Source organism: Eurosta solidaginis, unplaced genomic scaffold (assembly GCF_040869045.1).
Source record: "Eurosta solidaginis isolate ZX-2024a unplaced genomic scaffold, ASM4086904v1 ctg00001065.1, whole genome shotgun sequence".
Classification (NCBI taxonomy): domain Eukaryota; kingdom Metazoa; phylum Arthropoda; class Insecta; order Diptera; family Tephritidae; genus Eurosta; species Eurosta solidaginis.
In genome coordinates, this window is record NW_027136910.1 from 589,558 (window position 1) to 612,303 (window position 22,746).

Genomic DNA, 22,746 nt, shown 5'->3' on the forward strand with positions numbered 1-22,746 from the left:
TTCAGTGCTGCTCGCCAGTAAGAAGCAGAGCCTCTCAATTTTTTTAAATATAAATGTACATCCTCAACCATACCATTATGTCCTTGAATTTTTTTTCCACAAGCAGCAATCGTAGATTTGATTCTATAAAATTTAAACATTGATAAGGCGTAGAACAAATAATCATACCTCTGAAATCGAGTATCATCGCTAAGAATGCGGTACTGATAGTAATCAAGAGGAGATATTAGAACTTGCCTCGTCTCTTCATTTAATCCATTGACACCGTAGGGGAATAGGTAAAACCAAGATAATTCTTCTGCTTTCCGTTCGTGGTTTACGTTAACAATGTTGTCTTTCGTTTTGCGTACGATTTTATTGATATTACCAGATACTTCGAGCTCATCTTCAACTTCCGGTTCATGACAATCAATCGGACCCATGAAAGAAATTTGTACAGGTAGATACGCATCGTTGATTGCGGTGCTATTGGATATATTTTCATTAGTTGTTAATTTTGGTAAATGCGGCGTGCTTATCGGTGCGTGATTTGGACTGATGATGGGTATAGTTGTCACTGCAACATATGTCAAAGTGTATGGGACATTCTTCGATGTAGTAGCTCGTTTACATAAACGAACTAACTCATCGACTGTTGTGCATTCAATCACGCATGCTTTCCCATCATTAGCTCTAGCCCCTTTTGAGCCACACGAATGAGAATCAGTTAAATAGAACTTTCGATCATAACAAATAATCCCAAATGATTTTCCGGCAGCTATAAATATACCTGTTTTATGTGTCAATAATAGCCTGCACATAGCATCTTTTAAAGGCAGACCAATATTGTTGCGATTAATCGAATCTCGTAAACTGCCGAACAAAGAACTGTCACTCTCATATTCTAAAGCAAAGGCACGGCCAAATATTTCCAATTTAGCTTTAACTAAATTGAAATGCCTTATTTCTAAATAACCGTCTTCTTGGATTTGGATACCTGCAGGATTTTCAACATTTAATAATCGCAGTTTGACATACAGTGAATCTCCTTCTACCATGTTTTGATCAAGAGTATTTTTGCTCCACTGCTGAGGTGGAGTAATGGATACTCTTATAATATTACTCATTGCCATAGCACAGCATTGCAGGCCAGCATATCCCGATGTAAAAACTTCAACTTTTCCTTGATGCCATGATGCCTGTAATATACGAGAAACGTCATTAATTTGTACAAAGTCCTTATTGCTAGGGACCGCGCTTTGAAAAACAGTTTGCGATGTAGAACAAGCGTTTTCGAAAACTAAAATCAGATCGTCGGTCGATAGGTTTGCGTTGTTGTCTATAAGGACATCTTTGTACAAGGGATTATTAGCCACCAACCATGTCAGAGCCTCGAACACATTATCGCGAGAAACTGAGAACTCACGAGTAATATTAAAATTCTCCAAATGCTCTGTAACAATAACAATTCCACATTTATTCACAGATCTAGGCAACATATGTGGAAGTTTTTCGGTAACCTCGAAAAGATCTTGAGCAAAAAGAACTGCCTGGCCACGAAATCCATATTGTCCAAATAAGCCGTCAAGCTTTATAATTTTTAAAAACGGTATTATTCGAGAAATAAGGCACTTTTCAGTTTGCGACAATCGTAGTATAACTTCTGGAATATGCTCAGGTTCCATGCTGTTCCAGTATGCCCTAGAAGGAGATACGGACGTGTTGCTTTTACTTACGTGATTTTTACATCGGCAACACAGTAACAATTCCTTCTTCTCGCGCAATTCTCGTGGAAGATAAGAAGGAGATGTGGCACTAATTTTATATTTGGTCACTTGTTGGGGATAACATCTCTTCGTGCAAATATTACACACTGTATCGCAAAATGTATTTATCGAGTTATTAAAGCATTCAACGCTACCACGTTGAAAATTTTTTACCATGCGTTCCTCTCCCGTTTGCGTTAACTGACGTACTTGCCTGTTAATTGTGTTCCTTTCGAGTCTGACCAAGTGTTCTTCTTGTAATTCATTTTTCCTTCCCTCTTGATGACGTATTCTATCCGTATCTTGCCTATTTGTGCGTTGTTCTGGTGACTCATTTTCTCTATGCTTTCCGACTGCTAAACTTATCTTTTCTAAGCGTTGCCGCTTGTGGGCATCGCTTTCATTAGCAATCTTCTCCTGCCGCTTAAATTTCCGCTTCTCTAAACGTCGTTTTCTTTGTGTAATAGTTTCTTTCTTTTTGTTCATTTTGTTCCCACGAGTGTAGGACAAAAACGGCCCATCCCCCCAGAGGTCCATTGTAGAGGGATAAGGGCTTCAGTACAACAGGGTTCGCCCTGGTACCCTGAGGCGCAACGTTAGCGATATGAAATTTTTATACACCCTCATATCATTAAGCCCTCGGCACGTGCTCACCTTGGCATTGGGTCATAAATACTAATAATAAATCAGAAAAAATCCACATTCATAACCAACAAATTTTCTCTGTGGCAGAGATCGGCATCAGGTAACTTTTTTGATACTCTAATATATCCGCAGCAATTTGAGTATGAGTACGTATAAAACAACCAAGCGCAGCTAGCCTGATCTATTCGTTGACATACAAAAATTATTGTGTAAGTATAAGCTATGATGCATATGGATACAAGCTAAAACGGTCTCTCACGAACTATTCTCGTGTTTGGTTTGTTTTCGTGTGAAATTTGTCATTGAAATACGAAGCAAAATTGCTGCGCATAAAATGTGTACTAATAAATTTCAATACGCATTATACGCAGATGTAACTGAAATATGTGTTTTTGTTTCACCCCCTACACTAATTCTATGTATTCTATGTGTGTCCACAATTCATCGCAACTGATTTAGATATATGTTATACACAGGCATACAACAGAGGGTCGTGTCTTCGCTTTTCGGTACACGCTGTAGCTAGTTGTTTAACCACTGCCGCTAGATGGGTCTCGTAAGCATTATTTAAGCGAGGACAGGCGTTTTTTTTCACGCGCAAACGTAAACCTATACGCGTGTATAAAAAACGGCTAATATTCCAACTTTCGCTTAGCTAAAATTCCATCGCCAAAAATCTGTAAAACAAAATCAAGTGCGCAGAAAAGTATGCAACGCTTACCGATAAGAGCCTAACCGCGTTAGCGTTCGTTGTATCACAGAATTTTTACACTTTGTAAATAACGGCTGTTGTTTGCAAGGTTGCATTCCTTTGAGTGTTTGTTTTCACCATCTGGATTAACAAAGTCATGAGCCTGGGCATTCGCACAATTTTAGTGATGTAAATTGCATGGCGCCAGCGGCAATGCGGTGCCAGCTCAATGGTAGCTCATTGACGAAATTACTCCAAGCGAATTTTTGACGCTTCTTAGTAGTGAGTGCGTAGTACATTTTACTTGCGCTATTGAGTGAAACGACTTTTGTGTGTCAGGCACGAGTTTGGTGTTATTGGCGCTACTGGCAATGATGACACTGAGCTGTTGACGGTAGCGCTGGTAGTTCAGATTTTGAATCAGAGAAAGAATTGATGACCCGTGTGAATTATTATGGCTTTGGCCGTGTAAATTATTATGGTGTATTTGTATATTTTAGATTTAATGCACAATTAATATTTGTGTGTTTGAGCGGCCAAATAATAACAGTAGTATTGCTAAAGTGCTGCTTAGTTGATGGAATGTCGCTAATTTCTTAGCGATGATCAGCAGATTGTCAATATTTCGTTCAACGGACGTGCGAAATTGCCACATCTGCTAAAATTTTCCAAAGATTTTCCATTCTTGATTTAACTTAAGCTGTTATGCCAATATTTTTCAGCCAGCTTTTTTCAAATAGGTAATTTTTCCAAAAGCAAAATAAATTACCGAAAAGATTACAGGGTTAAACAGCCTTAAAAATTCAGCTATGTTGGTTATACACAGAAATACAACAGGGGGTTGTGTCACCGCTTTTCGCAAGCGTTGAGATTCACCACGCGTGACACGCGTGATTCACCACGTCCAAATATCACAATGCACGGATAGGTACCGGCGGGTTTGTATGGGCCTTAGGCTGTTATGCCAAAGTAAATACAAATCTTTACCGATAACTGTGTTATCGATTAATTTATCGAATTCTAACAAAGTAAAATTGCATTGTCATCGGAGTTATACATGTGTGCAAAATTTCAGCTCAATCGGACACCGGGAAGTGTATCAAATTTAACTTGCAAGATTCCATTACAGACAACAAAAGTGAAAGTAAATAAAAGCTTATAAAAATGGATGAGATCGGTCGTATATATAGCAAATATCTCCCACAACCGATTGTTCAGATAGGAAACTTTTCGTAATTACTGCCCCATTTTAAGAGCTAGAGGCTTCAAATTTCAACAAATGCTGCTGTGTGAATAAATGATAGTGATCGGTTGTATATATAGTATATATCTCATACAACCGATTTTTCAGATAAGAAACTATTCGCAATTTCAGCCCCATTTTACCAGTTAGAAGCTTCAAATTTCACCAAATGCTCACATATATAGCATATATTGTTATCTGAAAAAATCGTGGAGATCGGTGCTATATATCTAATATCTAATCTAATCTAGTCTAATCTAATGTATATTATAAATATGAAAGTTTGGATGTTTGTATGTTTGGATGTTTGTCCAGACTTTTGTTTTTGTGGACTCAATAACGCACGAACAGACAGATTTGGATGAAATTTCCACACATGTAGCCAATAGTCTAGAAGGATCTACTAGCTATATTTTTTTGAAAAGGGGGGGGGGGGCGGGAAGTCCCCGCCCCCCAGGAACAGTTATGATTTAATTATTGTATTTTTTCGTCTTTGTAACTGAATCACACCAGAATGGCTACACGGATTTAGGACAGAGACAATAGTCTACTGGCGAAATCTTTTTCGACCCCTTCGAATAATTACTTTTTAACAATTTTTACACGTTATAACTTTACGTATACTGACCTTCACCAATATTACAAACTCAATGGGTCAAATAAGTCGAGAGCTTACAAAGTGCGCAGTGACACCCCCCCCTCGTGATCCCCTCTGGTGCACAATCTGTAAATTGGTATAACTCCATGTAAATTTTCTCCTAAATCAATAATTTTTGGTATCTGGCCCATACAGTTCGTGATCTAAACAATTTTGGAAAAACGATCAGAGGTGCTCTCCTTCTCCTCCCGGCATCCCCCCTCCTTCAATTGTTTTTGTTAGCTTTACCTGTATGTTTGTTTGTAACTCTTCAACGCGCCTGCTGCCTTATTAACGTGCTTTTATAATTAATTACCTTCACCATATTTGTAGTCCCGTCAGGGTCATATCGAGACCCTTCCGGGATAATTTCTGAATGGTTTTCGGTATCCGGGCGGGATCCCGTCGTGGTCTTTTCGGGACTATTTCCGGATTGTTCCGGGATAATTTCTGTACAGTTTTCGGGGTACGCCCGGCATCCCGTCGGTGTTATTTTGGGAGTTTTTCGGGATTATTCCGTGATCATTTGGGGATCATTTCGGGACTATTTCGGTATCATTTGGGGACTCTTCCGACATCATTTCTGGATGGGGTTCGGAATCCCTCCTGAATCCCGTCGGGGTAATTTGTGAATATTTATGGACTATTTCGGGATCAGTTGCGTACCCTTCAGAGATCAATTCTGAATGGTTTTCGGGAGCCCTCCGGGATCCCGTCGGGGTCATATCGGAACTTTTTCGGTATCTTTTTGGGACCCTTCCGAGATCATTTCTGGGTAGTTTAGGGGATCCGCCCGGCATCCAGTCGGGGTAATTTCGGGACTTTTTCTGGACTATGTCAGGGTCATTTCGGAACTTTTACAGGATTATTTCTGGATGGTTTTCAGGATCCGTCCGGCGTCCCGTCGGCATTATTTCGGGACCTTTACGGGACTATTTCGGGATAATTTTGGAACCCCTTCGGTATAATTTCTGAAATATTTTCGGGATGCGTCCGGGAACCCGTCGGAGTTATTTCGGGACTTTTTCGGGATCCTCTGGGGATCCTTCCGGTATCATTTCCGGAAAACTTTCGAGATCTCGCCAGGGTCATTGCGGTATTTTTTCGGGACTATTTCGGGATCATTTCGGGATCCTACCCAGATCATTTCCGGATGGTTTTCGGGATTCCGATAGGGTAGTTTCGGGGCTTTTTTGGAACTATTTTTGGACCCGTCCGGCATCATTTCTGGATGATTTTCGCGATCCGTCCGGGATCCCGTCAGGGGCATTTCGGGACTTTTTCGCGATCATTTCTGGATAGTTTTAGGGATACATCTGAGATCCCGTCGGGGTTATTTCGGGTCATTTTCGGTATCCCTCCGAGAGCATTTCTGGACCACGTGAGAGTTATTTCGGGATCATCTGGGATCATTGGGGACTCTTCCGCTATAATTTCTGGACGACTTTCGGGATGTGTCCGGAATCCCGTCGGAGTTATTTCGGGTCTTTTTCGGGATCATCTGGGGATACTTCTGGTATCATTTCTGGACGATTTTTGGGATCCCGTCAGGGTCATTTCGGGACTTTTTCGGGACTATTTCGGGATCATTTGGGGATCCTTCCGGGATAATTTCTGGTTGATTTTCGCGATCCGTCCGTGATCCCGTAGGGTCATTTTGGGACTTCTTCGCTATCATTTCTGGATAGTTTTTGGGATACATGTGGGATCATTTCGGGACTATTCCGGGATCTTTTGGGGACTCTTCCGGTATAATTTCTGGATGATTTACGTGATCCGTCCAGGTACTAGTCAGGGTCTTTTCGGGATCATTTTGGACTCTTACGGAATCATTTCTGGATAGTTTTCGGGATCCGTCCGGGTCTTTTCGGGACTTTTTCGGGTTCATTTAGGGACCCTTTGGTAATACTTTCTTGACGGTTTACGGAATCCCGTCGGGGTCATTTCGTGATGGCTCAATCAAATTTTTTTTCGATACAGATGATTTTGATATATGGAAGTCTATATCTTTCTCGATGTGCAAAGCACGATGAGTATAAAAATAGGTAGGTACTTGTGTGAAGATGCCAAATGATCCCGGAATAGTGAAATGATCCCGAAAGGATCCGCAAATTATCCCGAAATAATCCCGAACGAATCCCTGAAACCATCCAGATATGATCCTTAAAGAGTCCCTAATTGATCCCGAAATGACCTTGACGGGATCACAGATTGATCCCGAAAGCTATGCAGAACTGGTGCCGGCAAACTCTCCGTCCGTCCGTCCGTCCGATAGCACGATAACTTGAGTAAATATTGAGATACCTTCACCAAATTTGACACACTAGTTTATCTGGACTCAGAATATGTATTGAAAATGAGCGAAATCGAATGATTACCACGCCCACTTTTTATATACATATATAAAATTTTGGAAAACACAAAAAACCTGATAATTTAGTAAATAATACACCTAGAATGTTGAAATTTGAAATGGGACTGATATTAAGACTCTTGATAAAAATTTGGAAAAATTTTTTCAATTGGGCGTGGCAGCGTCCACTTGTGATAAAATCAATTTTACAAATATTATTAATCATAAATCAAAAATCATTAAACCTATCATAACAAAATTCGGCAGAGAGGTTGCCTTTACTATAAGGAATTATTTGAAAAAAAATTAACGAAATCTTTTAAAGACCACGCCCACTTTCATATAAAATATTTTTAAAAGGATCGTGGACGAATAAAATAAGTTATATATTTTGGAAAAGAACTTTATATAATGGTATTTCATTTCCCAAGTGTATTTATAACAATCAATAGGAAAAACTTCAAATTTAAAAAAATGGGCGTAGTAGCGCCCCTTTTATGACTAAGCCATTTTCTGTTTCGGGAGCCATAACTCGAAGAAAAATTAACATATCGTAACAAAATTGTGTACACGTATTTTCCTTATAGCAGAAAATATGTCTAGTAAAAATGGACGGGATCGGTTAAAGATTACGGCAACTTAGATATAAAATAAGCTTAAAAGAGTCGTAGACTAGAATAATAAGCTATAACTTAGCAAAAAATAGTTTTGAATCAATGATATTTCACTTATCAAGTTTTATTATACGAGGAAATGGGGAGATATTTTTTTAAACGGGCGGAGCCACGTGTTATGTAGAAAAGTTATTTATCTGAAATGAAATGTACAATTGAAGCTCACGCTGATTATATAATGTTCGGTTACACCCGAACTTAGACACCTTTACTTGTTATACTCAACTGAGCAGAGCTCACAGAGTATATTAATTTTGTTCGCATAACGGTACCCCGTACCGGCATAAACTAATCTAGATAGATATAGACTTCTATATATCAAAATGACCTGGGCGAAAAAAGAAATCCATTTAGCCATGTCCGTCCGCCCGTCCGTCCGTCCGTCTGTCTCTCCGTGAACACGATAACTTGAGTAAATTTTGAGGTATCTTGATGAAATTTGGTATGTAGGTTCCTGGGCACTCATCTCAGATCGCTGTTTAAAATGAATGAAATCGGACTATAACCACGCCCACTTTTTCGATATCGAAAATTTCGAAAAACCGAAAAAGTGCGATAATTCGTTATCAAAGATGGATAGAGCGATGAAACTTGGTGGGTGGATTGACCTTATGACAGCAGAATAGAAAATTAGTAAAATTTTGGACATTGGGCGTAGCACCGGCCACTTTTTAAAGAAGGTTATTTAAATATTTTGCAAGCTGTAATTTGGCAGTCGTTAAAGGTATAATGATGAAATTTAGCAGGAACGCTACCCCTATTACTATATGTTTGCCAAATAAAAATCAACAAAATCGGATTTCGAACACGCCCACTATAAAAAAAAATTTTTAAAAGTCAAATTATAATAAAAAATTTAATATCTTTAGAGTATATAAGTAAATTATGTCAACATTCAACTCCAGTAATGATATGGTGCAACAAAATACAAAACTAAAAGAAAATTTCAAAACGGGCGTGGCTCCGCCCTTTTTCATTTAATTTGTCTAGAATACTTTTATGCCATAAGTCGAACAAAAATTTACCAATCATTTTGAAATTTGGTATTGGCATGGATTCCATGACGATAACTGTTTTCTATGAAAATGGGGGAAATCGGTTGAAGACACGCCCAGTTTTTATACATAGTCGACCGCCCTTCCCTTCCGCTCGGCCGTTAACACGATAACTTGACCAAAAATCGATATATCTTTACTAAACTTAGTCCACGCACTTATCTGAACTCACTTTATTTTGGTATAGAAATGGCCGAAATACGACTATGGCCACGCCCACTTTTTCGATATCGAAAATTACGAAAAATTCCATAATTCCATACCAAATATGAATAAAAAGATGAAACATGGTAATTGGATTGGTTTATTGACGAAAAATATAACACCTACAATATTAAGTAGAAGAAAATAAAAAAGTTCTGCAGGACGAAATCAAAAGCCTTTGGAGTCAGGGCAGGAATACTGTTCGTGGTATTACATATATAAATAAATTAGCGGTACCCAACAAATGATGTTCTGGGTTACCCTGGTCCACCTTTATGGCGATATCTCGAAAAGGCGTCCACCTATAGAACTAAGGCCCACTCCCTTTTAAACAATCATTAACACCTTTCGTTTGATACCCATGTCATACATACACATTCCAGGGTTACCCTAGGTTCATTTTCCTACATGGTAATTTTACTTTATTTTGTCTCCAAAGCTCTCAGCTGAGTATGTAATATTCGGTTACACCCGAACTTAGCCTTCCTTACTTGTTTTTTAATTAATTTCATTTTTTTTTTTCAGTTCCCCTTTGTTAGTTTTAATTTTTTTGACATCATCATATTTGGTGGCCGGACAAGGCCGAAAGCCAGGTTCGTGTCGAACAGATATACAATATTTGCAAAGAGTCGACAGAGCACGTGTGAGTATGAAGTTTTATATACTTAAATAAATTAAGTGTCAGCTCTATGTATATAGCTGGGCCAATTTTATAGTACTATGCATAGATTTTAAAACCATTTTAAAAGCTTATCGTCGCTGCGCTAACGAAAACAGTTATGTGTTTTTCTTAAAATTTTTTTTATTGCATATTTTATTATCACTATATAGAGCCCACATTTCTGCATATGCAGTTTTTTTATATCTCTTTTGGTTTAGAAGTGAATGAAAACAACTATGTGCTCACAGTACTAGAAGTACTCTGAAAAACGGTTATGTACTTACTCACTAGCTTATAATTTTTTTGAATCGCTGGCGAAAGTGCTTTGATTTCAATGTAAAAAATAATTACAAACCATCTCGCTTCCCAAGGCAGCAGGTTCTACGAACCGGAGCCACTCCGGATTTTTCCCGACCAATTCAGTGTAACCCCATTTAATTTGTTGCGTCCCTCCCTCAAATTGTCATCCTCCCAGCAGATCCTTGCAGCGTGACTGCGCAATATTCTCCTGCTCCGGGAGGGTATCGAACGCAATCCAGGACCTCTACCTGACCCCGGTGCAGAGAAATGGTTTTGCTGCGTTTGCCGGAAAATAATCTTTTTAGGACGGGCACACTCTTGTCAATGTGTCACGTGCAAGAGATGGTTGCATCGGACAGGATGTTCTGGGCTAGAGCCCAAAACCCGAATCCGTCATAACTTTTATAAATTTGGCTCCTTGCTGATTACGCCCAAGGGAGTCCCGTAGTCAGCGTTCACTTCCTTCTACCTGCCCCGCTTCTCAGCAAGCCATAACAAGTAACCACTGCTGCTCCGGCCCCATGGCGCCACCAGCTCATATGATCGCTCCTCCCCCGATGGGTAAGGGGGTCAGAATATACCCGCGGTAGGTATGCCTGTCGTAAGAGGCGACTAAAATACCAGATTCAAGGGGTGTGTAGCGCAACCCTTCAGGTTCCCATCGCAATATATAGCTTCTCCAAACCCAATTGTTAACCTCGCCTATCCGCGGCGAATCCTGTTTCACTAACAGGCGAGGCTCTGGCGACCCCAAGCTCCTCATGGAACTTGGGGGTGGGGAGGGAGGAGATGGCCTGAATGTTTAATGTGGGCACATAAATCATTCCCGAGATGATCGGGCTAGCACCTTAATGGTGCTGTGGTACCGGAGCGTACCGGACCTGTATCCGGCAAAGGACCATCACATCGATAACACTCCCCAAAGCCTTCGGGGAGCAACCCTATCGCTACAACAACAACAACATCGCTCCTCCTCATAACTACAATCTCCGTAGTAGAGTCGGTAGCAACGCCGATCATCAGCCCCCGCCCCCGTCTTCTTCTCCCCCTCTTTCCGGCACTAGCACTCGAGTAGGTCATAGAAACAAATTCTTTGGGCTCTACCACCTTTTGCACCGTTTGCCAGCACAGAATATATATGGTTGCAACATTTGTCCAATGCAGCTCCTGCCTTGGACGATGCCACTTTCTTAGATGTTCTGGTCTCAGCGACGGCAATCCCCCGACGGGTTTTATCGCGCCATACTGCTAGGCCGCAAACCCAACTACATCGGGTACCCAAATGCTTACCCAGGGAAGTCTAGTCCCAAGGCCACAACAGCAATTGCGCCCTGGCCTCCCTCAACTCAGACGTACCCCCAGAGTGACGACGTTAACCCCGTTGCACTTCAAAATTCAGCAGTTAAACTGTTATGGGTTAACTGGAAAGATCACGGAGATATGTAGTTGATTTCATGAAGCACATTGCAGCGATCCAAAAGACCAAACATACAGCAAGATCTGCTGAGGACCTGCTCTGGACATAACGTCCACAGAAGAGATCGCGAGAGCGGAAATGCAGGCCGTCTCGCGTTTATCACCCACCACACAGTGCAATATAATCTATTTAATCCCGACATCGGCAATACGCTACCGACTGTCTTACACCCTAAAATCTTGGGTGTGACGTTCGATCAGGATCTACATTTTGGATTGTACCGAAAATCCAGAGCCGTAATAAAATCGCCAAACCTCTTTCCGGCAGCACTTGGGGTAAAGACAAAGAAACACTCATTACTACTTACAAAGCAATTAGCCGGCCGGTTGCATGCTTCGCGCCCCGATATGGTCGCCAAGCCTAAAGGTTACTCACTGGAAGAAAATACAGGCCTGCCAAAATACTACTCTCAGAACCGCTACGGCCTGTTTTCTTACGTCCCCAGAACACCACGTACACAATGAGGCGAGAGTACTCCCAAACAGTTCTGTTTCTGTTGAATACCCAGAAACCTGGGCAGCCCAACAGACATCTGATTGATGAAGCTACACCTCCCATGGGCTTAAGGGGTAATCTCCGTAATCATAATGAGGAATAACGGCAAAAATTGCATGCATTTCCCTGCCGCCGAAAGCAAATTTGAATCATGTTTGAAAGCAGCTATGTGCTATAAAACGGCGCAAATATTTATCACGTCGTAATTGGTTAAAAATAATGATTTTTTCCTTCACACATCAATAACGTACTTTCCATAAAATATTTCAAAATACGACATTTGCAAAATTTTGCAAATGGACACCAGAAATAAGTGTTTTTGATCTCCTGAAAAGTTACTGAAAAACACATAACTGTTTTTGGGAGCGCAGCGACGTTATGCTTTAATTATTTACAGTTCGAAGGTATCTGGTATATGCACCATGGAATGACCCTCGACAATCCTAGGGCTTTCCGCTGCCGAAGAATGAATTTCACGTATTTATATATAAGCCCAGACGAAACGGGGTATAGAGCAGAAGCATTCAGAATACGTAATAGAGGGTAAGTATTTTTAATTGCAGGCAAAGCTTTTGGTTTTAATTGAAAGTTATGTTGTCTTTTATGTTGTTGATTTTTCGATAGGGTGCAAAAGTGAAGACTTGTGTCAAAAGAAACTTTTCTCAAATACCAAGTGCATAGGTAAAATATTAGTTTCCCTTTTCGTTCTCAAAAAATAGCACTGAAGATGGCACAACACCGAACCCGGTTCGTTTTCAAATCAAATTTGACAAGGAATGATGGAAAATTGTTCCAATATACAGCAATTACTTGAATTGGAACCATTTCCCGCCATTCCGCGTCAAGTTTGGTACGGAGACAAACCGGTTTCGGCGTTGCGCCATCTTTAGTGCAATTTATCGAGAACGAAACAAGAAAAACAATTTGACTATAAAATTTGATTTTGAAAAAAATTTCTTTCAACCCAAATAACTACACTTTTCTTTATATTGGAACGAATTTCGGGGAAATTCCGCTTATTTCAAACTTTCTGCTAACGTTCGAATCGCTAAACTGTCGAAAAATTCACTGCAATTTTCACTATTTCAAGCTGGTCTTTCTTTAGATTTTGGGAGTAGTACAATTATACTTCAATATCAAGTACTTAACAAAAGCGTGTTTAACTCAAACTGATTACTCGTTCGTCAGCTCGCGCTGCTTTTATTCTATCTATTGTCTCTTCCGCATATTTCTCCAAAGGTCTAGACGTTTCACCTTCTGCAACTGTTGTATCTCCTGCTTGGTTACCAGCTATATATGTACATGTATATTTGTAGTCAATGCTTTTCTACTGGTCATATGCGTGTGTATGTATGAGTAACTACTTCGGCGATGACTACATCTGTGTGTGTGGAATATCTCTTCGTCGCCTTTATGTACGCGTGTAAATGGATTAAATTGATGTGTTCGTGTACACAAGAGTGGCAGCTTGCTTTATTGTTGTTGTGCCTTTATTTACTAACAGTCTAGTTATGCTAACATTCGCCACACTGCCCTCCACCTAAGTCGGCTCGTCCCGATCTAAACACTGCCATCCTGTCCAAATGAACCACTTTCATTTTCTTTCGTGGTTAGTATGTTGCAAACTACATCGTTGATTCGTTTTACAATTTTTATGGGCCTTCCTACTTACACTGTAATTTCGGAGACAAACCATTTTTTCGTTGTGGGTTGTATAACAGCACCAAATCTCCTTCCCGAAAGCCTTCTGACTTAATTGCTTTATCATATCTGGCTTTCATCTTGTCACTCATAATCTTGGTTCGTTGTCTTACAAGATCGTGTATTTCCTTCATCTCTTCCTCCAAGACGCCAGTGGATTTCTTGGTATTTCTCTCCGAATCGGCATTTATCCCAGACATCAAATCAGTTGACAGTCGAAGGTCATTGCCAGAAATTACCTTTGCGGGAGTTTGGCCCGTTGTTTCATGCACTGCCGATAGGTAAGCCATCAAGAATAATAATATGTATGTATCCCACTCTTTATGGAACTTGTCCACTACTTTCCTCAAGCGCTCCTCCAAGGTTCTATTGTATCGTTCCACCATACCAACGGGTTGAGGATGCAATACAACTGTATCCGTGTTTTTCGAATGCCCAATGTCTTACACATTTCTTGGAACACAGCTGCTTCAAAATTCCTGCCTTGGTCACAATATAACTCCATTGGTACACCTCCACCCCAATTATTTGCAAACACTTCTGATATTGTTTCAGCTTCTTGATTTGGGATTGAGTATACCTCTGGCCATTTGCTAAAGTAATCCATAACCACCAGTACATATTTGTTTCCGCTATTGCTAGTAGGAAATGGAACTGCGATATCCATAGCGATCCTTTCAAATGGTGCACCTGAGTTATATTGCTTCATCTGGCCACGACTTGGGGATTCGGGCCCCTTCGCTCTGCTGCAAACCTCGCAGTTGGCAATCCACTCCATGACCGACTGACGGCAAAGAACCCAATAGAATCTCTGCTTAATTTTCTCAAGCGTCTTCGTGATCCCCAGATGACCTCCACTTGGACCATTATGTAGCTCGTTGAGAACGTCAGGAATCCTTTTCCTGGGAACAACTACTAGTTTCCTCTTACATTGACCATCCTGTATCCAAACTGTTCCAATATGACTTCGCAATAGGACTCTCTGCTGACATCTCTTTATTTGGTTTTCGTTTCTTTCGAGCCCTCGCATAACATGTGACAGATCTGTATCTTCTTGCTGACACTTCCTTAGTTGTTCCATGGTCCATTCATCCGAACACATTATAGTCATAAGCCGGACATCTATGATGTTTTCCTTAGCCTCAGCTTTCGAACAGTGTTTGCATTCCAAATTACATGGTCTTCGTGACATTGCATCGCCATTCCCCGGGTACTACCTTTCCGATGCTCAATGTAAAAGTCATAGCTTTGTAGTCGCCCGATCCACCGTGCCAATTGACCTTGTGAATTACGGAACTGCAGGAGCCATTTCAACGCCATCTGTCCTGATTCGGAATCGCTGCCCGTAGAGGTACTTGTGAAAATGTTTAATGCACTCTACCAATGCCAGCAACTCTCTGCGTGTAACGCAATAGTTCTTCTCTGGTTTTCCAGTTCGTAGGCTGAAATCTCCTGTCCGTCGACTAGTTGTGATAAAACGCCTGCTATAGCATATTCACTGGCATCTGTATCTAGAATAAATGTTGCTCCTGCAATCGGATATGCCAACATTGGGGCAGTGCACAAACGCTCTTTCAATGTTTGGAGGGCCACATCTTGCTCCTTCTTCCATTCAGAAACTTTATTTTTATACTCAGTTGAGCAGAGCTCACAAAGTATATTAAGTTTGATTGGATAACGGTTGGTTGTACAGGTATAAAGGAATCGAGATAGATATAGACTTCCATATATCAAAATAATCAGGATCGAAAAAAAAATTTGATTGAGCCATGTCCGTCCGTCCGTCCGTCCGTCCGTCCGTTAGCACGATAACTTGAGTAAATTTTCAGGTAAATTGATGAAATTTGGTATGTAGGTTCCTGAGCACTCATCTCAGATCGCTATTTAAAATGAACGAAATCGCACTATAACCACGCCCACTTTTTCGATATCGAAAATTTCGAAAAACCGGAAAAGTGCGATAATGCATTACCACAGAAAGCTAAAACGATGAAACTTATGACACAGAATAGAAAACTAGTAAAATTTTGGACAATGGGCGTGGCACCGCCCACTTTTAAAAGAAGGTAATTTAAAACTTTTGCAAGCTGTAATTTGGCAGTCGTTGAAGATATCATGATGAAATTTGGCAGGAACGTTACTCCTATTACTATATATACGCTTAATAAAAATTAGCAAAATCGGAGAAGGACCACGCCCACTTTTAAAAAAAAAATTTTTTTAAAGTAAAATTTTAACAAAAAATTTAATATCTTTACAGTATATAAGTAAATTATGTCAACATTCAACTCCAGTAATGATATGGTGCAACAAAATACAAAAATAAAAGAAAATTTCAAAATGGGCGTGGCTCCGCCCTTTTTCATTTAATTTGTCTATTTACCAATCCTTTTGAAATTTGGTAGGGGCATAGATAGTATGACGTTAACTATTTTCTGTGAAAATCGGCGAAATCGGTTGAAGCCACGCCCAGTTTTTATACACAGTCGTCCGTATGTCCCTCCGCGTGGCCGTTAACATGATAACTTGATCAAAAATCGACATATCTTTACTGAACTTAGTTCACGAACTTATCTGAACTCACTTTATCTTGGGAAAAAAAATGAACGAAATCCGACTATGACCACGGCCACTTTTTCGATATCGAAAATTACGAAAAATGAAAAAAATGCCATAATTCTATACCAAATACGAAAAGAGGGATGAAACATGGTAATTGGATTGGTTTATTGACGCGAAATATAACTTTAGAAAAAACTTTGTAAAATGGTTGTGACACCTACCATATTAAGTAGAAGAAAATGAAAAAGTTCTGCAGGGCGAAATAAAGAACCCTTGAAATCTTGGCAGGTATTACATATATAAATAAATTAGCGGTATCCAACAGATGATGTTCTGGGTCACCCTGGTCCACATTTTGGTCGATATCTGGAAAACGCCTTCACATATACAACTACCACCACTCCCTTTTAAAGCTCTCATTAATACCTTTCATTTGATACCCATATCTTTCAAACATATTCTAGCGTCACCCCTGGTCCACCTTTATGGCGATATTTCGAGACGGCGTCCACCTATAGAACTAAGGCCCACTCCCTTTTAAAATACTCATTAACACCTTTCGTTTGATACCCATATTGTACAAACAAATTCTAGGGTCACCCCTGGTCCACCTTTATGGAGATATCTCGAAACGGCGTCCACCTATGGAACTAAGGATTACTCCCTTTTAAAATACTCTTTAATGCTTTTCATTTGATACACATGTCATACAAACACATCCCAGGGTTTCCCTCGGTTCATTTTCCTACATGGTTATTTTCCCTTATGTTGTCACCATAGCTCTCAGCTGAGTATGTAATGTTCGGGTACACCCGAACTTAACCTTCCTTACTTGTTTCTTGTAAGCTCATGGAGGCTATGGGCTACGCTGGCAAATTTTGGTACAAATTGGCGGTAATATGTGCACAGCCAAAGGAAACTTCTTAATTCATGCAGGTTCTGTTGTCTTGGCCAATCCTTTACAGCCTCTATCTTTTCATTCGCAGTGTAGATGCCCTATGTCGTTACCACGTGACCCAAATAACTTACTTCCTTTTTAAACAGCGAACACTTTTTGGCACTTAGTTTCAGACCACCGCCAGGTATTGTCTGGAAAACTTCCTCTAAGTTCTTAAGATGTTCTTTAAAGTTCTTTCCCAATTCGATATTGTCGTCTAAGTACACTAAACATGTTTTCCAATGGAGTCCTTTCAGTACCTGTGTAAAATATATTAAATTATTTATTTGAGTGGAGACACCATACATACCCCTAAATATTTAAACAAGATTATTTAAGGAGGTGGCACCCTTGAGTGCCGAATACCGAATCTTCTTTATTAATAAAAACTTCAGCGTATTTATACATAATTCTTATGCGCTACTTAGTTACTACATAAACATATACATATTTACTCTTAATTCTTACATTCTTACTAAGTCTAACAAAATAACAAAAGTCATGTAGCCAAGCGTATGCATACACATTCGTACACACATTCATAAGTTGCTTCAATGTACTTGCTGAAAGCGTGTGAAAATGTTGGAGTAGAGGAATACGCGGTGTCAGCAAATTCTTAGTTACAGACTAAACAACTTAGACACCGTGTGTGTTATGTGTGTAGATATGTATGCAGTCACTTTGGATACATTACACCTGATCCATAAATCCAAAAGACTATAAATTTCCAAAGACCAGCACCGACACTGAAGGCTGTTTTCTCCTTGTCTTCCTCCTTCACTTCCACTTGCCAGTAGCCGCTTTTAAGGTCCAGTGTGGAAAACCGTTTCGTACCAGAGAGCGACACCAGAGTGTCGTCAATTCTTGGCAATGGGTAGCTATACTTTTTCGTAACGTCATTCAACTTCCGGTAGTCCACGCAAAACCTCATTTTTCCATCCTTCTTCTTCACAAGTACCACCGATGAGCTCAATCGACTAGCTGTCGCTTATTTCTTGTATGATTTGACTCACAACTTTCCCCTTCGCCAGTGAAAGACTACGAGGAGCTTGACGGATCGTCCTCGCATCTCCAGTGCTAATTTGATGTTTCACAACATTGGTGCGGCCTGGATTGGAGCCATCTTGGCCAAATAGATTTGCGTACTTTAGGAGCAGTTGATTTGCCTTATTCTGATAGTCTTCCTCTATACCCTCCGTCCATGCCGTGATGTCATTTGAAAGATCAATGTTGCTTGTTGAAACGTTTTGCTGGGTCTATTCACAGTTAATAATTACATCAGCCTCTTGGCATCTTCCCAATATAGTATCAGTTTGAATGGTGACTTGAACTTATTGAGTACTCGTACCGGAATACGTCCATCTTGTTTAGTTGTACCCAGGGTTTTTCCTACAAGTATTTTCGTTGTTGATTTGTTTGCTGCCTCGACAGCCCACAATTTGTTTTTTCCACAATCTCCATCAATCTTTGCCCAAATGACCGCCTCCGATTTTGGTGGTATTTGCTGATTCTCCTCCACCAGCACTTGTTTACTGCTGTGGCCTTTTTCGTAGCCAAAATTAAGTGGCACATCTATGTTCTTATATCGCATCTTCTTGCTTTGCATGTCGATCTTGATGCCTTGGTCGATTAAGAATTCCACTCCAATTATGATTGCATCAACAATCTCTGCCACTAAAAAATTCTGTAGTACCGTGACGTTCCCAATTGCGACTTCACATGCTACTTCTCCTAGAACCTGGGTGTCTACTCCAGTGGTTGTAACCAATATTGCTCCATTCAATGGTCTTATCTTCTCGTTGACTAAATCCGATCGAAAGATGGAATGAGATGCACTCGTTTCTACAGTCAGTAAACGTTCCTTTCCAACCACACGTCTCCCGATGGTGAGATTGCTGGACCTTCTTCCAATTTGCGAGATAGAGATTATGGGGCGTTCAATTGCCGCTGACTCGCTTTAGTTTAACGACTGAGTAAACTTGGAGATTTGCTCATCTCCTTCAGCTCTGCGTTTGCGGCCACCCACATTGTTGGAACTATTAGGACCGGTGCTGCGATGACGTAGAATGTGAGCTGGGTTGCCGCACTTGAAACATTTCATAACTCCGGCATTTTTTTGTTGTGATCTCTTCAGTGCTTCCAAAATTATGTCTATCCAATCTGGCTTTTCTACTTCCACGCGATGAGCTTTGTATGCGGGCTTACTCAAAAGTGACGCTGTTTCCTGAGTCAGTGCATGGGATACAGTTTCAGCAAATGTTGGCTTTGGATTTGCGTATGTAGCTCGCTTCGTTTCCACGTCCCGTATGCCATTTATAAAGCTTTGGATTTTTACCCTCTCGATGTATTCCACGGTTGCGTCCACATTTGCTAAATGGGCCAGCCTTTCGACATCCGACGCAACTCCTGCAAAGTCTCATTCGTTTTTGGTAGCGGTTTTGCAACTCAATTTGGTATATCTGTTTCCTGTGCTCGCCTTCGTAACGTCTCTCAATAGCGGCCATTAATGCTTCATAAGTCTGGTGTGAGATGTCAGCGTGCGACAACATCGCGAGCCTGCGATGGCTGGAAGAAGTGGTTCCAAACCTCCAAAGGCAAGGCACGATCGCGCGGTTGGAGGTGGTGGATAAAGCTCAAATCACAACGGTACCAAAAGTTAAGGTGTGGATACCATGCGTGGTGACGTCGGAGGATACACTTCGACTTCTGCAGAATCAGAATCCGAACATACCGACAAAGGATGGGGAGGTACTTTGTTACGTGGCTGACTGTTTGGGTGGTGAGGAGCGGCGGCAAGCAGGTATGCTTGCGGGCCCAGGCTAGCTCGTCGTCTTGGGCGTGGTATTGCACCACCGACCTCACCCGCAGCCACATGAACAAAAAAGGTTCATACCTGCATGTGATTACAAAGGAAAGCTGAAATAGATAGAAATAGACGTGAGGGGCAAAGTTATAGAGGGGAAAGCATGAGGGGCAGAAAAAGGTGAAGGCCTGTCCTGTCAGGTGGAGTCTACCCTCCCTCTGCAGTGCAACTTGCACTGCACCGTGGGCACTGTGCTGACTCCTGTTTACCTTACAGTGCCCCCAAACCTGACCTGAGTCTGTCCATCCGTCAAGTCATTTCCCTATTACTCACCTTCACCTTACCTTACCGCGCGCAAGCGCAGCACCAACACCAAAATTCGACTTAGCCCTGCATTATGAATGTCTTAAAATTTCATTCAAACATAATTCTTATAATTTATTTACAAAATTTTTGGTTTACAAATTACCGACTAATACCCTACTACCAGTTCAATAATTTCAATAAAACTTTAAACTCAAAGTTTACTACAAAATAATTTTCCAAGGGCTTCAAAAGTTTACTCAAAGTAACAATAAAAAAAATTGCTCAAACTTAATGCTAACTTTTATTACTGGCGAACATTAAAAATTCATAAGAGTGCAAGAACCAGTGGATACATTCCAAATTCAATTCTATAAAAAAAAAAATACCTACGGCTAATAGACCAAGTGCCTGGCCGCAAACAAAAAAATTTAAACTTTTAGGGCCACCCTAATGCGATATTATTAATAGGAGCTAATTCTATATTCTATAGATACAAATTCAAATAAAATAAAATAAGAGGGTGAATAAAAAAATTCAAGTACCCTAATCCCTGACCTACCGCAACCACTTAAGTAAACATAAGATCAATTATGTACCAGCAAAAGTAGGTCATCAAAGGAATGGGATTTATGTGCATATGAAAACAAATGGTATGTATGTAAGTGCAAATGTACGTTTGTGACGTTTTTCATGCATGCACATATGTTCGTCGCAATCTGTTTTTATTTTTTGGATTTGCTAATTCCTGTTCTATTTTTGCAAGAGCAGGAATCTATGCTAACACATGTACATACAACTAAACAGGTGTATTTTGATAAATTTTAATAAGTCACTCAAAACACTCACCAAGTTACTCTTCTTATCCAACGGCGCCGCTGCAGTTGAGTAGCTGAAACAAAAAAAAACTCAAACATGCATTTGTACCTATGACCACACTCAGACAAGATCACTCGCTAGTGATCTTTGATAATGAGTGCTCTGGTAGTATCAAAGCTGCCCGCGTGATGGTAAACCGCGAAAATTAAAAATCAAAAATGTGTAATCAAAAAAAATGTTCTTGGTGCTGAAGGCACACTGTGCATATACACCCTCGGGGTGTGATGTTGCAATTGATTTTGCCAATAATAATAGAAGTAAGTACAAAAAAAATGAAAAGATGGCAAAAAAGATCGAATGATTGAAAATCCTAATTTGGTGCATATGCAAAAGAAAAATGTGTATATGGTAGAAAGTGGAGATATAAAAATACAAAGAAAAATTAAATGTCAAACTGACGTAGAAAAATTAAAACAAAGAAAGGAAGAAAATGAAGAAACGAAGAGAAAAAAAATGTGATGGAGGCAGAAGTGCCACCATTAACTCCTGAAATATGGAGTTAAAGTAAAACTCAGACCTTATATGCGCGAAACGGAAATGCTTGGCCCCGGAGATATAATGCCCCCTTTTTGCCCGTTCCCTGTAAAAATTATGACCCTTATACCAATATTTAAATAAACTTAATAATATATCCCAAACATACAAATTTCAACATATAACCTAATGTGTTGTTTGAAAAGCTCCTCCTTTGTTGTGTATGGTGTAGTGGCTGTTGTTGTTGCGGCTCAACTCCGCCAGTGAACGATGTTATGTGTAAATTCCAAGTCCTTGTAGGTGATTCTGTTGTTGGGCGGTATGTCGCCAATATGAATAATTTGTTGTTTTTGTTGATGGTGTGGTGCACGCCGGTAAAAATGACAATGTGATGTTATGCTTTTGGATGCGTGATAATTGTTGTTGGCCGGAATGCCGCCAATATGCAATATGGTGTAGTTGCTGTTGAGCGTTATGCCGCCAATATAAAAACGTTGTTGTAGTATTGTTGGGCGGTATGTCGCCAAGAAAAAAAATAACTACCGGTTGTGGTTGGTGTTGCGCCGCCAATATAGCAAAAATGGTGTAGTTGTTGCTGAACGTTATGCCGCCACAAAAAAAATGCTGTTGTGGTTGTTGCGGCCCTATATCGCCAATATGAAAATGCTATAGTGGTTGTTGTTGTGGAGTGCGCTAACAGATTAAAATTTTAGTGTAGTGCGTGGTAGTTGTTGTTGTTGTGTTGACCGCCAAGTATAATGTATTTGCTTTTTGGCGGTACGCCGCCCATATACGTGCCCAGTGGGTCTTTCCCAAAGGAAAATCAATTGTGCGCTGAAATTAAATACAAAAGAAAATCTATTTAGAAATTCAAAAGCAAATGTGTATCTATGTGCATATACATAAT

General features: G+C 40.3%; 1 protein-coding gene across 2 annotated transcripts in view; it reads left to right on the plus strand.

The window, feature by feature from the left end:
• LOC137235762 (uncharacterized) overlaps positions 1-22,746 on the plus strand; it is a 133,601-nt gene that overhangs the window by 13,169 nt on the left and 97,686 nt on the right. For both annotated transcript variants that reach the window (XM_067758613.1, XM_067758614.1), the window contains exons 2-3: positions 9,773-9,890; positions 12,578-12,723. In XM_067758613.1, coding sequence (XP_067614714.1) covers positions 9,773-9,890; positions 12,578-12,723 — 264 coding nt within the window. The remainder of the gene's footprint in view (positions 1-9,772; positions 9,891-12,577; positions 12,724-22,746) is intronic.